General features: G+C 40.5%; 1 protein-coding gene and 1 long non-coding RNA gene across 2 annotated transcripts in view; one reads left to right on the forward strand and one right to left on the reverse strand.

The window, feature by feature from the left end:
* Nucleotides 1-554: 554 nt before the first annotated feature.
* LOC111871537 lies at nt 555-5,865 on the reverse strand. Its single transcript, XR_002844039.2, has 2 exons — nt 5,740-5,865; nt 555-3,472 (listed from the first exon to the last, which is right to left on the reverse strand). It is a non-coding gene; the product is annotated as an uncharacterized LOC111871537 (long non-coding RNA).
* Nucleotides 5,866-6,952: 1,087 nt separating this feature from the next.
* Nucleotides 6,953-19,000, forward strand: part of LOC111871534 (eukaryotic initiation factor 4A-I) — a gene marked incomplete at its 5' end in the record, with an annotated part of 34,172 nt that continues 22,124 nt past the window's right edge. The window contains 3 exon segments of the mRNA XM_023864702.2: nt 6,953-7,004; nt 7,904-8,018; nt 16,393-16,540. Of these exon segments, the coding sequence (XP_023720470.2) occupies nt 6,953-7,004; nt 7,904-8,018; nt 16,393-16,540 (315 nt within the window).

A 19,000-nucleotide genomic window follows, 5' to 3' on the forward strand; every position in this document is an offset into this window, starting at 1 on the left:
TTTTAAGATCATTTTAGTGAAAGTTTCATCCTTCAAAGCGTACCATTCACTGCTCAAATACTAAACAACCTGCTTCCATTGAAGATATAAAGGGGGTTCATATTATAAGGTAAGGTTATAAAACCACCTTTTAAGATCATTTTAGTGAAAGTTTCATGTTCCTATCTCATAGAATTTAAGAACAATGATGAATAAATAATTTTCGAGCAAAATTTAAATGGCCGGCTGAATATATTACCGCAGGAGCCGCGGCCGCGGAATTTAAATGACCACGTCAAAGGGTTAAGCATGTGTCCTGTTCCAAGTGGTTCATGAGACAGAGCTGTTTCACTGTACAGATGAGCAATACGCCATGTCCTCACACTTTTTGCAAAGTGCGTTGATGGTGACAGAATTTTCGAAAATGCATTATACTAGGTAAACTGTCCTAACTTTGTCACTTGAACAGTTTGCACTGGTGTTAGAAACAGTACATTATGTATTTCTTATAAACAGTTTTTGAACAGTACAGTGAAACAGCTCTATCTTGGAAACAGTTCAGAATAGGATACATGTACATATGCACGTTTTTGCTTAGAATGACCAATACTGTGACCTCCCAGAATATCGATCTTTTCTCCTGGGACACCTTGTATAGCATTGAATGATAAATTGGTAGGGATGTGGAAGGAAGTGATCATGTCCTAAACAAGGTGCTCCCAGTATTTGCCTAGAGGGACTGAAGAAAACTCAGAATAAACCACACACCTACAAAAAACAAATCACCAATATGTGTGGTGACACCATGTAGTTCGGTAGATGGTTATCAATGTTTGCAGGGCCCTGCTGCCTCTTCTTCAAGACCTGAAAAAGTTACTTCTATAGGGCCCCTGGGTCTTGTGGTGTTACTTACAACCACTGCCCTAACCCTTCCTTATGTAACTGATTTCCTCACTCAGCTCACTTTTATGCTGAAGGAGGAGGTGGAGGCAGCATGTTCATTTCCTCTGATAACATTGGTAACTCTACCTGTATCACATCACTTCTCAGAAAATCAGTCTTAAAAGAATGGCTTTTGAACTTGTTTAAAAATTCATGGGATTTGAGATTATCACAGCAGTATGTCCTCATTGGTATATCGTGAAGATGGAGGTAGCAGAGTCCTCAGAAAAGTTGGTAACTACCACATTACATATCCTTACAACTGATATAGTATTTGAATGCCATTCCTTCTTTAAAATTTCAGATATTTATATTTTGATATTGATATGGAGAGAAAACTGTATCCTGGGTGAAGCGCACCTACTTTTGCTAGTAATGTATATGTTCATAAATTCGTTTTGCAATTGTTTCTGCTTGAGAGATTCATACATTGCTCATTTATTACAGAACTGATTCTCAGATGTATTTGAAAGTGTTCTCTCCTTGTTATGTCATTATTACTGATGCCTAGGGAATTATGTCTTCCACACTGCAAAATTAAACACTGTGATCAGAATTATGTTTTATGAACTACCAAATGTTTAATATGGATGTCAGTACTACTTTGGTTTGTAAATAAATTGTGAAAGATAGTTAATTGGTGTTTCTGTTATACAGAGTGCACCATTTTAAAATGCAACCCTAACAACTGCCACATACTGCAGTACAGAAAAGAACTCAGAAGCCAATACCCGATATAACAGACACCCCCAGCTTTCCTCATGACACTTGAATTAACCAACATTGCTCAGGTTGCTACACTTTTGTTCTTGCAAGTTGCACAGGAGGTTTGCAAGTGCAAGCATAGTGCATTTATGAGTAGAAAATGTGTTAATTCTTGAACATTACCTCACATTGAAATTGTCTGCCGCTGTTTATGAAGCATTTTCTAAACCATACATACATTGATTAGGAAGTACCAAATAAAACATTGCTGACACCAGCTGTCTGCTTGCATGCACTGTAGTTTGGGTTGCATTGTAAATGGAATGCCTTCTGCTTTTTACTGTGAATGTGTTTATATTTTATTTATGGTTCATTAAACAGCCTGTCAGAACTCATGGTATGTTACACTGGATGACAAAGTGATTTTAAAAGGGAATGATGAGTTAGGAAGCATAAGAAAGGGATCAGTTGTGGCTTAATTTGAGGTAGTATCCTGGAATTTTACTGGAGGGACTGAGATAAACCATGAAAATTCTCAGTCAGGATAGCCAGTTGCTGGGCGAAGATAGCATACAGGACCTCCAGAGTATGGCTGAGGACTGTTACCCATTTAACTGTAACATTTGGGTTTGTGGGTACAAGGTAGTGCTGAAATTATTCTAATTATTCTATATAGAAAGGTTCTGCAGAAACTGTAAAATGTAATTCAAGCATTATTATCAGTGCAGGTCAAATGCCTTGTCATTTCATTTTACACATGACAATAAATTTCTTTTGTAGCATGGACAAATATGTGTGTAGTTTTAAAGCAGTGTTGCTTAGGTTAAAATAAGCCTATACTTCATTTTCGATATTCTCTGAATAATAACTGTTTGTGCATTTTTTAAAACTTAGTTTTCAACTTCAGGCCTTTGTTAGCAGTTGCCTTTGTGGGATGTCGATGTTCCAAAGAGACAACCACATAAAGCTATAACAGGTATATATATTATTCACAAATATACAGGATGGCTGGGGAGCCATTCGTGCCCCCTCGGATAATATAAGTTGACTGTTTTCATAGCATCCAATTCGGCTTGTCGGTGCCATGAAGAATGCTGGCCCTGAAAAGGGCGTTGTCACCCGTGTCTCATTTGTAGTAGCCTGGGCCCTCCTTACGGTCACTTGGCAGTTACAAGCCAGTGAGTCTAGCTGGATAGTCAGGGCCTTCTTTTTGGCCGCTTGGTAGTTATGAACCGGCAGGAGAGCGATGAATCTAGCTGGCCAGGCGCTGCGGTGCTGTTTATTGGAGTTGTGCTTGCAGTGAAGCGCGTAGACCAACGAAGGCTGGACCGATGCGTATTCGTATGCAGAGCCGTGAGTGTGTTTACTAAAAGTCAAAAGTCACATATACCCTGAGAGTTAGAATTGTCTGTCTGACCGAAGGAGTTTGAGCTGTCTGTTTCTGTGACCGAAGGAGTAGTCTGTTGGACTGTAGGAGGTTCCCACACCTTTAACCATTTTTTTCATAGGAACAAAACACACATCTTTTCCTTATCAAATTTGCATTTAGCAGTGACAAATTTCGCACTTATAGTATTTTGTACCTCTGTTACTTGCTCATATGCCTAGTATATACACTGTACTGTGTAGAGCCATTTCTAGGCAATGGCTTGGCAAACAGGTTCCTGCGGCAACAGATATGCATGTAGCAATAGAGGTACTGTTAGAAACTGTTTTTTCTACCCAGTCTGTACCGAAATGTTATAACTGGGATGGTTTGGAGCAGCCAGTTGAGTGCTCACTTGACCCAGTTTATGAAGGAAGATCTCCACATGCAGGCACCCCACACCGTAATTATTCCTACCACCTGGAACAATATATCAATACATAGCAGTCAAAAAGTTTTAAAGAGGTTTGTAATATATTACAAATATCTCAATTTCTGTACAATTTTAATTTTGACTTTGATGGCTAAACATCAGGTTTTAACTGTAAATTCAAATTATGTATGTAACACTCATAAGAACACAATATTTAATTGAGATGCAATTCAAGAACTAATGCTAGTATTCCTATATGCCTGATGATGGCCCAGCATGAGGGTCGAAACATGTAGCATCAACAGCCAATAAACAAATGTTCATACATTAGTATCCTTTTTTTTAATGTTGCATAGACTGCCCCCATTATGTATATTATATATCCTATATATGATGAAGAGAAGACTAGGAAGTTGGTGTGAATTGGCCGCAGTTCAGTTAAAAGGCACATGGTTGGTTGGTCAGTCCAGTGCCACACATGTTAGCAGCCAAGTTTCTGCCACAAGCTTCAGGTAATGGATCAATCTAATTCTTATTGAATCCAGTATGAATAGAATCCATTTTCCTGTTCTCGCTGGAGCATCTTCAGTTCTCTATGCTCTTTTGCCAAAGCATTCTGCATCACAGCTGCCTGTGCCAAAGTGCCATCTGGGTTCTTGATAATTCTTACTGGACTAAGAACATGTAACATACGACCATAACCTCGCAGAAATGGAGATTCATCTTCCACCATTTCAAGCTCTGTGTCTTCTTCCTTTCATTCGAAGTGTAGGATTAATAAAGGGTTAATCAAAGGGGAGGCACAATAGATCATTGAAGGTCACAGTGCAAGGGCTGGATTTCATGGCCCAACCCTTATACATACATGTCTTCTTCCTCATCCTCTTCCTTCAGCAGGAGACCAGTCTCATCATCAAAGTCTGTCAGTTCTGATTTGTCAATACTTGCCAACTGCTCTCCAACTCCATCTGCAACCTCCTTACCTCTGACTCGACTTCTTGAATGGCATTTTCTTTTGTTATCATTGGGACTAGCACTCCAAGCTCTTGGCCTTCCTCTCTTTCCCTTACTGTTACTCCTGTTCCCTGTCTCTTCTCTTGCTTTCTCTCGGCTCATACTCCTGCTCTTCCTATGTCTGTCTTGGCTGTGGCTTCTCCTATTTTAATCTCAGCATCATCTTCTCTTTCCTGACTGTGGCTTTTCTATGTTTCTTTTTCCTGTTCCTGCAGCTACTGAGGTTTCACATTTACTGTCACTGGGAGAACTTGGTTCCAGTTTTATTCTTGAAGTATTTACCTGTGATGGTGCCAGGGTTTCCAGTTCTGCTATGCATCACTCACAATATCATCTTGTACTGATGATTTCTTCTTCCCCTTTTTCCCCCCCCCCCATTCCCTGCATTATGTGCCTGACACTTTGGATCATTTGGTATTGCTAGGCTATGAAACTTTTCTTTTTGTGACTGAGGAGACGATTATTTTTGATGCTTAGGTTTCATTTGCTGAATAATACACAGCAGGTTTGCAATAAATGAATCCAAAAATTCAGCTTGGTTCTTTACAAGGGCATTCTTGAAGGTTTCGAAGGTGTCACTCATCTCAGCAAGATAAATTATAGATTCTGCCAAATCCTTCTCATTTAAACCTAGGTGATTTTCAAGTTCAGTACAAATTTTGGATAAAGGTAAAGTTGTCCCTGTGCTTAACTAATTAAGCACTACGCCATGAAGGCGTATGGGGGAGCGGATGTACAGATCCACATTTTTTTGACCTCGGCACTAGTTGAAGGTAAGTGGTCAGCTTCACACCGCTGCCGCTTTACCCCCAGGCAAAGACCTCCCCCCGGTATCCATTGGATAGGAGGTTGATCCAGGTCCAGTCTGGATGAAGAGAAAATTGTTGCCCCCACCGGGCCTCGAACTCCGACCCCTCAGTCTTATAGTCTATAGCCAGTCGCTATACCGACTGCGCTATCCCGGGTCCTACAGATTTTGGATACCAATGATAAATGTTCAAGCCTCTCGTTTTAATTCATGTTTTATATCCTATGTGAACTGAGCACACAAGGATAAACCCGTCAAAAACATTAATGTCGCATGCGCTCTTTGACTTCTTCTTCTTCTGCTGCTTCTCCATAGCACGGCAAAAGTCACGGAGTAACGAAAGTGAAAATTATTATAGCGCTAACGCTATTTCTACACTTTAAGACTCGCTGTTACACACATGCGCTAGTCGTCTCTTGATAACGCATATAAAACACGGAAAACACAGCAACTATTAAGTCTCAAATTTAACACAGCAACTACCAAACCTACTGAACTGCCTTCTTCCTGGCGAAAGGTCTTCACTGTTTCCTATAGAGGCTGGGCACGGAAAACGCACTAATAATTTTACAACTAAATTTACTTCAGTCCAATGTGACATATAATGCCTTCACCACTTCAGCACTTAGTTACCTAACATGTTTCGATTCTTAATGAATCATCATCGGAGGTACACCACTACGATCAGGAACCCACCAATACGTCAATGTTTTTATAATACTATATACACTTAAAACATTTATGATACTGTTAATTTTGTTGTTAATTTTCATGTCGAAATGGATGTTTGACGTAAACTTTTATAATAAGCACATTCTTGAAATATATTACTTAGAAATGACGCAGTTGCAATCACTTCCATAAAGGATATTTTAAAAATGTAATTTTCCTCTGCACTGTATATAAAATTCAATTTGTTTCACCACAGCAGCTTTCCTTTACGTTAAAATGTTATGAATGTGTATAAAAACTTATTTTTAAGTTAGGAAATTTGTTCGTCAACCAATATGGATCGTGTTTTATCTTCCTCGGTAGTGGATACTGTCGTCTATCCCTGTTGGTGATGTGTTCTTGTTTTTCCTGGTGTAGTTTAAAGATGATGATTCATTACGAAACATGTTAGGTAACTAAGTGCTGAAGTGGTGAAGGCATTATATGTCACATTGGAATGAAATAAACTTAATTGTAAACTTAATAGTGTGACGGACCAGAGTGAAACAAATCAAATGCACTAATATTGTTGAGCAAGAAAGACAACAAAGAAAACGAGCCACGTGATAGCTGCCTCGCCCGTCCATTGGCGTAATAACTGCCGCCTTGCAATGAGCTGCAAACAATCGTCCTCTTGTTGAGCTCGCTTAAGTGATGTCTTTACCGTCTTTACGGTCTTTACCGCGCCGTTGTCAGCCTATACGGCCTATACACTTTACCGTTTATTCAAATGTTTTGGCACAGAGCATCATGGGTAATTACGTCAGTTTCCAGGATGAATTACCTACACTATTCTTCCGCGAAGTTAAAGAAACTAGAACCATAGAATTAGCCGTACTTGGATATATGTGAACATTGTTATATATTTTAAATGTTATTTACACAATGTTTTATAATAGCGAAGTTCAGAATTAGCCTAAATATGTATATCTTTATGAGGTCAGCAGGCACCGTGGCGTATGGATACATCTTGAGCGATTACGGATGAATTCTTCTTTCCGTCGCGCTGACCGTGAGTGGAACATGTCGTATACGTCTGATCGAAGGTAAGCGTTTGAATATTGTAAAGGATGTAGTATGTGTAGTTGTTTTACGGAAGTATTTTCTACGCTGTGGTATTGTTTCTTTTACGCGGTATGTTTCATACTTATTTTGAAGTCACATTAACCTCCTGGATTGGTATTGTCAAGGTTTCTGATCTTATGGCAAAGGTGCCAACATGGCGTTCGGCTGTAGTTTGGAAGGGACCCCAAAAATATTTTTTTGTCTACCGTTTTACTGTAGTAAGGAATAGTTCATGCTGTCGTACATTTGTAGTGTTTTGTATAGATTTTGGTTTTAAAAATTTGCCCCGGATTGGAACACTGTAAAACTACTGATCTTTCCACTGAGGAATTTTGCCGCATATGAAGCACGTTTTGGTTTTCCTCTTGGCAGCCAGTGTATCAGTTATGAGTGACGTATGGCATGTGTACGTACTGATGTGCAAGGAAATTGGATGTTTTCCTCTTGTGTTCAGAAGTTATTGCAAAAAAGGCCAGCAATGAGAAGAGGTAAATTATTTCAAATAATACTTGTCTCTCTAATGCTGCAGAACCTGGTGTTGTGAAATCCGCTAGGTTATGACGTGCATGGTTTATGAGTCATAAGGACATATGGTCTTTGTAATTTGAACTCTTATGTTATGTGTATGTGTTTAATGAAATATTTCAGAATCGTTTTTATGGGGAACAGCGTTTCATTAGGTGACATTTTGTTCTGGAATTTGACTTTGTGTTTGTGTTAAGTTATTGAATATTGTTTGTTGTCTCTGTTGTTAGTGTTGTATGAAAATTGAATGTTACCAAAATATGTGATCTGATCAGAAATCAGTAGTATGTTACTGAAATTTTGTAGTGCCTGTACATTAACATTCAAACATGTATTTGATGTCTTCTTTCTGTAGGAATGATGATTGGTCTGGTGGTGAATCTAAGAATGGGCCAAATGAGAAAGATGAGGCTTATGATGGACCACCTGGAATGGACCCTGATGGTATCATTGAATCAAACTGGGAAGAGGTGAGTTGAGTTGAGTTATATGGCAAGAATTATTGTTCTCTCCCAATTTATTTACTGCCAGTGACCTTGGAAAGTGTAAAATGGTATTTGTGCCCTGCACTAGTTCCCTTGCAGGCAAATGTTTCTTCTGCGTGTCTCTTTCTCCATCTCTTCATTTGCTGGAATGGAAGAATATGCCTGTGATTCTAGTAGTAATGGAAGGGTCATATCAAACCTTTAATTGCATTGTTTTCTGCATGCTAAGCAGGCTCCCATTCGTAATTCTTTTTTCCTACAATTTCTAGAGGTTTTTATAAGAAATGTTACGTAGTTAGGTGAATCAGCTTTTGTAATATGATGTTTAGCAATGCTTGGTGTGATCCTGGGTATGGTATTCATATGCAGTGGGACCCGCATTTAGTGTAACTGACACAGTGGACATGCTCATAGAACTGAGAAAGATGCTAGTGGAGGAAACATAACACTGAGACAGCTGATGTGTGAGATCTTTGTGCAGTACAAGGGGAAAATGTTGAAAATGGATTTGGATGGCTGTAACATTGCATATAGCGTGCATGCCACCAGACTGTCCTGCACTTGGCCGTATGTTACCTGAGCTTTTGCAACTGGTTTCAAGACTGGCGTTATGCTGTAATTGAATATATTGGTTGGAGGATGAAGGTGTCTTATGGTGTGTAATGGGAAAGAGATTTGTTGATGCCTTTTATCATGGTTGTGTTGATGAATCACAGTGGAGGTGTCATGTATGAGGGAAGGAAGGGAACTACAAGGAAATGAACATGCTTTGAAAGATCAGAATTGGATTTTTCTCTCTGGTTACATAAGTTTTGCTGTCAGATGCCATGATGGAATTGCATATCTGCTGTCACAGTGCGATTGCTGGGGAGCCTGCTGCAGATCTTAACAGCCAGTGCACCAGGTGGAACACACTAGTCATGTCACTTTGCACAATTCAGGGTCAGCAGGTCAATAATAGCCTGTACACTTAACAATTTTCCTTCACTGTTGGGCAGAAAAGCAGTCAGTGCACACTGAAGAGAAATTGGAACTGGATTTGTATTTTCCCCTCAAAAAGTCCATATGCACCTTACACTGGAGACTGGTGTTTAAAGTTTCAAGTTTGCTCATTTTCCAAAAGTACCTCAGCAGGTTAGTGTAAATGTTTCACCAAGATGCCAGGAATATGCGTATAGTGGGAGGGGTATTTCGGGCATCTGCTGTATAATATGGGTGTGGTTTGTTTGTGAGTTGTTCAATGGACATGTTTTGCTGTACTGACGAGCCTGTTCCTCTACCACTCTACTGGCCAGAGAATATGCAGCAGACTCAGATAACCTCCCATACAAGTTTGTTAGATGCTGATGGCATTTGAAGCTGATGCACTTCAGAATCCACACATATACACATGTAACTTACGTTGATGTTGACATGTGCAACTTCCAGCAGGTGTATAAAAGCTTCAGACAGAAACAGAGCCGAGTGAGTTCATTGCATTTGATGGGGCACATATACAGGATGTTTCACAACTTTAGGGCATAACTGTAAGAAGTGATTTCCTAGGTCTTTGTGATCAAGAAAGTTCATATAAGCATGTGTCCGATTTTCAAGTTATGACCGTTTTAAACTCAGAATAGAAGGTAACGATTACTGACAATAAACGGAACAAAATAATAAACGAGCATAATACATGATACATTTAAAGTATGAATGTAGAGTTAACTTCGTGAAATTACCTTTAATTTGAATTGATTGGTGCTTAAAGCTGATTTTCGAAAATGCCCCCGCCAGCCACAACACAGGCTGCCGCTCAGTTGTGAACTGTGGGTAGCACGTAGCAGCTTCAACTGGCTGTTTCTTATGTGGTCAGCGGCATCCAGAATGCGACCGAGCAAAGCATCTCACGTTGCCACCTTCACATTGTAAACCAGTTCTTTCATCCATCCCCACACACAATAAATCAGTGGGCTTAAGTCTGGAGACCTGGATGGCCAATGGTGGGGACCGCAGCGTCTGATCCATCGCCCGGGGAAATGATAGTTCAGGAAATTTGTAACTCCATGTGAAGAATGAGGAGGAGCCCTGTCACCTTGGAAATACATACGACTTCGTTTATCCAAAGGCACATCCTCCAAAAGTTGGGGCAAGTCCTGTAGAAATCTGAGGTATGCCTCTCCTATAAGATGACCTTCCAAGATGAAAGGACCTATCAGCTAATCGTCCAGAACTGCACACCACACATTGACACTGAAACGTTGTTGAAAGTTGCTTTCAATAGTGGCGTGGGGATTCTCATTTCCCCACAAATGAGAATTGTGTGTATTATTGACGCCGCCGTGATTAAATTGCGCTTCGTCTGTAAACATAATATAACGATGCAAATGGCGACTCCCATTGAGCCACTTGCAAAAGTTCAGCCTCTCAGCAAAATCTTCAGGTTGGAGAGGTTGCACTTGCTGCACGTGGTATGGATACATGCCCTCTGCATGCAGTGTTCTCCACACTCTCGTGCGGGGAACATGAAGACGTCTTGCAATTCTTCGCGTGCTCGTACGTGGACTGTGGTGTACCATACAAACAACGCCTTCTTCATTAACGCCTTCATTAACACCACGCTTGGCTGCAATACGAACGCCGGGAAGTCTGCCGGTATCTCGCAATGCCTGGTAAACTCCAGTAAACACTCTCTGGTTCGGCATTCTATGATTTGGAAACCGTTGCCGATATTCAGGTATGGCAAGAACTGAGTTACCGTCACAAAACCTGTACATATAAATCATATCTGCATACTCCTCAAATGAAAACGTAAATGGCATCGTGAACATAACAGACGCACTGAGATAAGAACTGTTCTGAACACCAGTAGCCTCCAAACTAGCCATGGCCAGACATACCAACCCACCACGCCTTAGGTACCTCTCAAATGTTGAGATAAAGAGAACGCTCTGTCTGTAGCTGGCTAAAAATAGTGACCCGCCAAATGATAGTTGCAGTTCACACAAGGGCGTGTACGGGAATGAAAGAAATGGGTCATAACTCCGTAACTGTCCAAAATCAGACAAATGTTTATATGCCCTAAAGTTGTGAAACACCCTGTATTCATGTTCGTAAGAAGAGCCGAGCATATTAGAATTACTATAGTAATTAGCAGTGTTGTAGTATCACACAGTTTTGTGTTATGTGAGTTTGTATTTCACTTTGTGAATTTTATGTATGATTCTGTGCTTCATCAGTGTGTACAGTTTTCTGAAGTGGCTGTATTTTGGTTATTTTTTAGTCATTGTTACTTTTTATGTTGGAGAATGGGAGCAAGGGGAGTGGAAAGTGACATAGAATTATGGGAAAAGCTTGAGAATTGGCTTGACTTCCCCTTTTCTGTCTCTTTCCCCCCACCAACCAGTTCCTTGTGCTGTCTGCATATTGCTGTGACACTGAAGAGTCCAGACTGTTCCTGATCCCATGCATACAGAGTAATGTGAAGTCCATCTGGAGAGGATAGGCAGGAAGGAGAAAGAATGAGAGTAGTGAAATGTTTCAGATTGTGGGAAATAAATGAGAGAATTACGGGGTAAAGAACTATTAAGCTTATTTTGGACTCTATCCATCATCTGGTATATAGAAGACAAAAACCACAACATTTTGGAGACTGGATCTGTGTCCGTCCTCCGGTGGTTGGGGCAGGATAAACCTACTCAGTTGGGCCCATTAGAAAGAGCTAGTCTCAGTCACTGGTTTTTTGTCTTCTTTATATCAGACGATTGATAGAGTCCAAAATTAGCCTAATAGTTCTGTACAGCATACACCATCGTCAGAATCCTTTCAAGGCTATTTACGATTATGGAGATTTTGCACTTCATCCATATTCAAGTACTGTGAAATTAGTGAACAACATTTCAGAAGCTGGGTCTGTTTCCTTCCATCCTCAAGTGAAAAAGGGGGGGGGGAAGCACCTACTCTGTTGGGTTCCTTTGAAAGAGCTAACCTCAATCAGTTACAGGGACAGCTTTACCCTTTTTTAATTTTTTAAGTGTACTACAGGTGTTTGATACTGTATTACCATTTGGCAGTCAGTCTTCCTATGGATAGACTGCTGTGAATCAGTACTGAAATGGTTGAGTAGCAGAACAGCAGTGGATGTTTCTGTGTTCAGATGAAGACTGTGTGATACTGTTGCAGTTTGCAGTTAGACTCGCTGTGTTTGTCATTTACATGTTACCTTCCTCTGTCATGTTATACAGTTCTTAGTTCATAGTGACAACCTCACTCATGTGTCACTGCAGTGAAGTAGCCAAATCACTTTGTAGTGCATGGTTTGTGATCTTTTGATGCATAGGCCACTTCCAGCTTTGAGTAACTGCTCTTGAAGGTACTTAATTAAATCTGTTGTAGCCTTTTGGAATGCTTAATTAGATCTTGGAACTTGACTTTGTTATTGTGTGTAGAACATTGGCTTCCTCCATCTTTGTAGTCTTGACAGACAGTCACAGGCATTTGCTAATGCTGTATTGTTTGACTTGCTCCATTCTGGCATATGTCATCATTGTATGCTGACATAGTGTGAAGGAACTAGATGAATATTTACCCTTCAGAAAGTGGCTGTAAGGTACATGGCAGGGTTAAAACAACTGGAAGCCTGTAGAGATAATTTGAGGTAACTAATGATACCACCAGGAGACTCACTACTCATTGAAGAAACAATCTCATATGCAAAAGAAAAATGGAACTGCACTGTAAATAAACAAATATGAACATACGAGGCAAGAAATATTGACTGTCTTAGATTATACATAATTTAGAACTTCATAACAGTAAACCGTCAGTACTGGGTTTATCTTCTATAACAAATTGCCTAACACCATAAAACAAGTAGGTGACAACCAGTTTAAAAAGGAATTGAAGGAGGCTATTATTAAGTAGAAGATTATCTGAATGAATAATTCTGTAATATTGGCTACTGATAAGCAGATGTATAGAATAAGCTTTATTTCTAACAAGTTTATATCATAATCATTAATACATTTTAATAATGATATAGATGGACATGTTCTGTTTCAGTGTATTCTGATCTGCAGGATAAAATAGAAATGAAACACAACTGTACAGAAGGAAGGGAAGTCTGAGTGAGCATTCTTGGAAGGATGCGTGTGGAGACAAATCATTTGTGTTATTTCTGTAGAATAATTGTGATTCGCATGGTGATAGGTATCAAGGTTTAGGATCTAATGCCATATATTCGTTTGGTAGACAGTGAACATCGTTTTGTAAGAACTTGCTACTTAATATATTCAGGGATACTTTTTTAACACCATAAAGAGATTTAACGCATTGGTATTTGTCTACCAAACTAAAGGGCATGTCATTCCAGAAGACTGTGTTGTCAATTTTTACTTTTGTGAGGCCCTCAAAATCTTGTGCATTGGTCACATTCATGCAACTTCTGGTATTTTTCCATTTCGTTTCTGGTTTAAGGGTGTACTTTTAGATTTTGTCCATTGCCTTACCTTCTGTTGCCGTGGTCCAGAATATGTGAGTAGGCCTTTTCTGGGGGTTCAGCAGAGTAAGAATTTCTTTTTGTCCTGTCAGTGTGAGGGTAACAACTCGTTCAAGTTCCGAAGTGTGGTTTTTATGTAAAAAACCAGAATGACAGGTGATGTGCAGACGAAAATCTTAACCTTTAAGTGCCTAGTGACACCATGGCTGTGCGACACCGTATGGGTACTCCGCGTGTGTACAATGTTTTAAAATCTAATTTTAAGGTAGAAATTCTTGTTCTACTTACATTATTTTTGGCCACCAGCTTTTTAAGTAGACAGTCTTCCCTCCTGCGTCATCTAACTAAATATTGCCTTCATGTGGTACTGTTGGAAACATCTGGAAATGAGAGTTTGACGTCGCAATTCATGCACTCTGTCTGGATGTAACTCCGTTTCCCACACGAAGAGCACGCACAACACCTCAGTCTCGTATTAGAGGAAGTCGGCCAGTGATGTCAAGTGGCCTCCTCTAATCGAGATATCGCCGATGACACAGCAGGAGGTGGACCCCTTGCAGCATGTTCCAGCATGTTCCGCACAAGGGCGAGACAAAATTCTCTGTGTGACAATTTCGCGCCACAGGATGACGACAGGATGAAACTGTTCAGAATCATCAGATCCAGGAGATGGAAAAATAGTTTATTTGTCCATTTCCAGGTCCGACGACTGATGCTATAACTGTTTGCCATTCTATCCGCTTTGTCAACATAACCCATGTGCGTGTTGTAGTCAACAATTGCTGGCTTGATGGCATTTCCATGCTCATCACAGAAACTGCCTTCTGCTGGAGGACAGTGCATGTTTTGTCAGTATGTAAACATCACATTTGTCCTTCAGAACTAGTGCTGTCAAGTTCCGTCTCACCCTAACACAAATGTCACCTTTCTTCAGTCAAAATTGTCTTCGTCAAAAATCGTCAGGCAAGCCCTTCTGATTAGGTCTGACTGTCCCACAGCACATTATGTCCTTTGTCATCAGTTTGTCAAACAAGTCTGGTGACGAAAGGAAATTGTCCATGTATAGTTTGTGACCTACACCCTCAGTACGTCTGCATAGGTTCATAACTGTAGCATGTGTCGCTTTCACGTGTCCGCACATGTCGTGTGTTTTCCTAGGTAAACCTTCATGTCATAAGTATACCCAGAGGCATCACAAATTTTGAAGATTTTGATTCTGACACGTTTGTGTTTCTTAGGAATGTACTGCCTAAATACCACCCTCTTTGAATTTAACAGTTATCTTGTCTATAGCCAAATGTTCGGAAGGGTTATAATATTTTTCATATGCGTCATTGAGAATGTCGAAGATGGTCCGAATTTTCCATAGTCGGTCATAACTGTCGGCATTCCTGTCAGTTTCTGTATTGTTGTCTGCAAAATGAAGAAAACGAAGAATGTGTGGAAAACAGTCGCGTTTCATTGTGTTAGAGTAGAAAGGCGTGGCAAATTGTTCTACAGTTGACGAGTAGTACTTTAGTCTGTCTCTAATGTCATGTTCCATTTGAATGATTATTCCTAGAAACAGAAACATCTCGGAACCGGTCACGTCAGGCCACAGAGAAGGTCCGTCTTGTAGTCTGTTTAGGTACTGGTGGTAGAGCATGAAAACGCAGAAAGGTGTGGAATCCTTATTTACGTGTGGAGCTTCATTGATATTTAACTCCACAGCTCCACTGGTATAATTATTCACACCCATCCTGCATGCTGGTCTGGTGGTCCCTAGGTTGCCAACGAAGATTATTCTTCGTCGACTTCGGTTTCTGAGCCCGTTGCTTCCTCGCCACTCTCAGAGTCGTCTGTACCACAGTCTGAATCGGTGTCATTTATCAGCTGCCTCTCAATTTTGGCTTCCATGCAAAATGAGGCCATGGTGGATAGTTGAAATTGCAATGTTTTATAAGCTTTACGAACACGAGCTAGGCTTGAACATTCTGGCAATGCGGGGCTATTCTGAGAACTACCTTTGTGTGGCTAGTCTGAGATATACACAGTCAGAGTTTCTGATGGACAAAGTAGGATAAGACTTCCACCACACTCGTGCATACAGAAAGGTTCTGACGTGACTGGAGAATGTGCAATACAAACACATACTTCAACCCCTTTTGCCAGATAAGACATAGTAAGTCAGGATGTCAGCAGCATGCGTTTATACTGCAGAAACTGTATGGATATTTGTAGACACTCGAAATTGGGAAAAAATTTCTTTTTGGAATAAGTGTAACAGATCTTACAGATTTTAAAATCTGTAACTTACAATATCTGATTCTATATTCTTTCTAGATAAAAGCAGCGTTTATTTCGTTCGTTTATCACAACAGTTGTAGAAATCAACATTTTCAGTAACATGCTTACAATTTTTAATACTCTGCAATGGCGGGCATTTAAATTAACTCCGGCCTGCTGCCATTACCGGAATTTAAATGGCCCGCCTCTTAAAGGTTAAATGTTATCACTCCATCATTAGATTTAAAATTTGTTTATGTATGGATTGTTTCTCAGGGGCACATGCTAGTGTAGTGGGTTTGAGGCACTATGCTACAAGCCGGAAGGTTGTGGGTTCAAGTTCTGATAAGGTCATTGGATTTTTTCAATTGACCTAAACCTTCCAGCCACACTGGCCCTGGGGTCAACTCAACCACTAACAGAAATCAGCACCAGGAATATTTCTGGGGTGTAAAGGGCGGCCAGTGCATAAGGCTGACAACCCCACTGCCATCTGTGAGCTGACTGTCTAGAAAAAATGTGTGAGCCTCGACCTCTGACAACCCGTGATTCTCCACGGCCTGTTACAGGGATAGCTTTGCCGTTATTGCTTATGGATTGTTTCTCCATCTTTCATTACAGGTTGTTGACAATTTTGATGATATGAATTTGAAGGAGGAGCTGTTACGAGGAATCTATGCTTATGGATTTGAAAAGCCTTCAGCTATTCAGCAGCGTGCTATTATCCCGTGTGTAAAGGGGCATGATGTTATTGCTCAAGCCCAGTCTGGTATGTGTTCACATTTTCTTTTGTCTCACTGCTTCCCCCTTACTGCATATGTTAATTTAGGGAATAAGTGCTTTTTTTTTTTCTGTGGAGAGAGGGGGAGGCGATGTATCAAGCCCTGTCTTCGCACTGGTAACTGTATCAAGTTTAGGCGAAGTCTTCAACCATCCAAAAGATGTACTCTTATATATGGTGCATGTGTAGTTCAAGGTTGTTTTGTATCTCTGCATTGCTATTTTACAGTAATTTACATCTGATCATATTTTTTAATGATATTCCTCTGAAAGTCCAGTTTTTTAATTTGAGAAAGTTAACACTGTGAAAATAGGGCCTACATCGCAGTCTGCCACATGTCTGAACTGAGGTTTTCCCCATCTTTTATTAATCCATTGTATGGATATTTAAATAGCCTGCTGTCTGTGAAGTGGTATTTAGAGTCTGCTGTATTGCTCATTCAGCTTACCATTTCCCTGAAAGTAGAGGACACAAAGAAACTATGCACTGATAGTAAACAGTTGCGACTAGTAACTAACAGCATGGAGTTGAGCCCTTCTTAAGAAGCCACCAATTGTGCAGCTACTAAAGAACTTCTAAGCATTTTATGAAACCCAAAAGTTCTTTACTGTGTTCACAAGAGCCCTCCACTGTCCCCTATCCTAAGCCAGATTGATCCAGTCCATACCACCCCATCCTATCTAAGTTCCATTTCTACGAGGGTTGGAACTTTAATAGTGGCAACATTGCTGTAGACGCCATGCAACAGAGCCAAATAATGTCGCTTATACCACACATTAGTTACATACCTACCTTACCTCAGAGCAAATGGACTCTCCCTTCCCACATCACAAGCATGCACAGTGATGGGAAGAACAGAGCCTCATATTAGCTGGCAGTCTAATTTAGTGTTGTCACAATGTTTTCGAAACAGGAACAGTGGAGTTGGATAAAGATTGAATGTGCCAGAGGCCATATGGCATGATAGTGTCATCAGGGTCTTCAAGAGGCTTGCAGGGAATCTGCATTTCCATACAGAACAGTTGAAAGGTGGGTAAAAGCCTTCAACGAGGGATGCCAGAATGTGGCAGACATGCGTCGGCCAGGTCATCCTAGTGTCTGAAGAAGTGTATGCTCTTTCCACGTTACTGGTGAGTGATCGACGCCATACGATTTGTGAGCTGCCCCAAGAGACAGGATTAGCACATACGACTATGCTTCACATTCTGAAAGAACACCTGGGCATGAGAAAAATTGCATCACGATGGATTCCACATGATTTGATGGAAATGCAGAAATGGTTACGATATCACGCTGCTCATAACCACTTGGAGCACTATGAGCGTCAAGGAGAGGCTTTCTTACCCCATATCATTACACTGGAAGAGACATGGACCAAATCGTACGGGCCACAAATGAAACACCAGTCGAATGAATGGCATCATTACGGATCACCACGAAAATCAAAAGTTCGTCAGAACCCCAGCAGTGTGAAAGTTTATGGTAATTCTCGTGTACAACTGTGATGGTGTTATCCTGACGCATACCATTCCCCAACAGCAGAACGTCAATGCGCAGTATTACTGTTCATTTTTGGAACACAACCTGCAACCACCTTTGAGATAGGAGCAGCGACGCTTTCTGCAGAAACCACCCATCATTTTGCAGGACAGTGCTCGGCCGCATGCTGCTCAAGCTGTGGCTGATTTGGCAATCGATGTTGCTGGGAAGTGCTGTACCATCCACCATACTCCCCAGACTTAAGCCCTTGTGACTTTGACTTCATTTCTAAGATGAAGGAACCACTTTCTGGCATTCGCTTCACAACTGTTCCAGAGATTCTTCAGGCAGTAGACTGCTCCATTCGAACTATGAACACAACAGATGCTGCTAAAGGTGCTCTACAACTTCCACAATGCTGGTGATTATATTGAAGGACAGTAAAACTTCGAAACATGCATCTATTTTGTATCAGTTGTAAATAAATAGTTGCCACTATTAAAGTTCCAATCCTCGTATATTACCCACTGACCTATGTGTTGGTCTTCCTAATGGTCTCTTTCTTTCTGGCTTTCCCACCAACATCATATATGCATTCCTCTTCTCCTTTCTTGCAATATGCCCCACTCATCTCATCCTCCTTTGTTCTCAAACACCCTCAGTCTGTGTTCCTCCCTTAATATCAAAGACCAAGTTTCACACCCATACAGAGCCAGAGGCAAAATTATAGTTTTTGTGTTTTTAGACAGAAGACAATAAAAGAAAAGGTTCTAGACTGAGTGGTAGCAAGAATTGTCCTGAATTCACTCTCCTCTTAATTTCCTCCTGAATCAAGTTTTGATTTCTTACTATCATTCCCCTGTACAAGTATATGAACTTTGTCATTTTCAAAGCATCAGTTAGCTACAGTTGCGACTAGTGAAAAGTTACCTCCATGCCACTTTGTCATTTTCAAAGCATCAGTTAGCT

The sequence above is a fragment of the Cryptotermes secundus genome, unplaced genomic scaffold, assembly GCF_002891405.2.
Source record: "Cryptotermes secundus unplaced genomic scaffold, Csec_1.0 scaffold989, whole genome shotgun sequence".
Classification (NCBI taxonomy): domain Eukaryota; kingdom Metazoa; phylum Arthropoda; class Insecta; order Blattodea; family Kalotermitidae; genus Cryptotermes; species Cryptotermes secundus.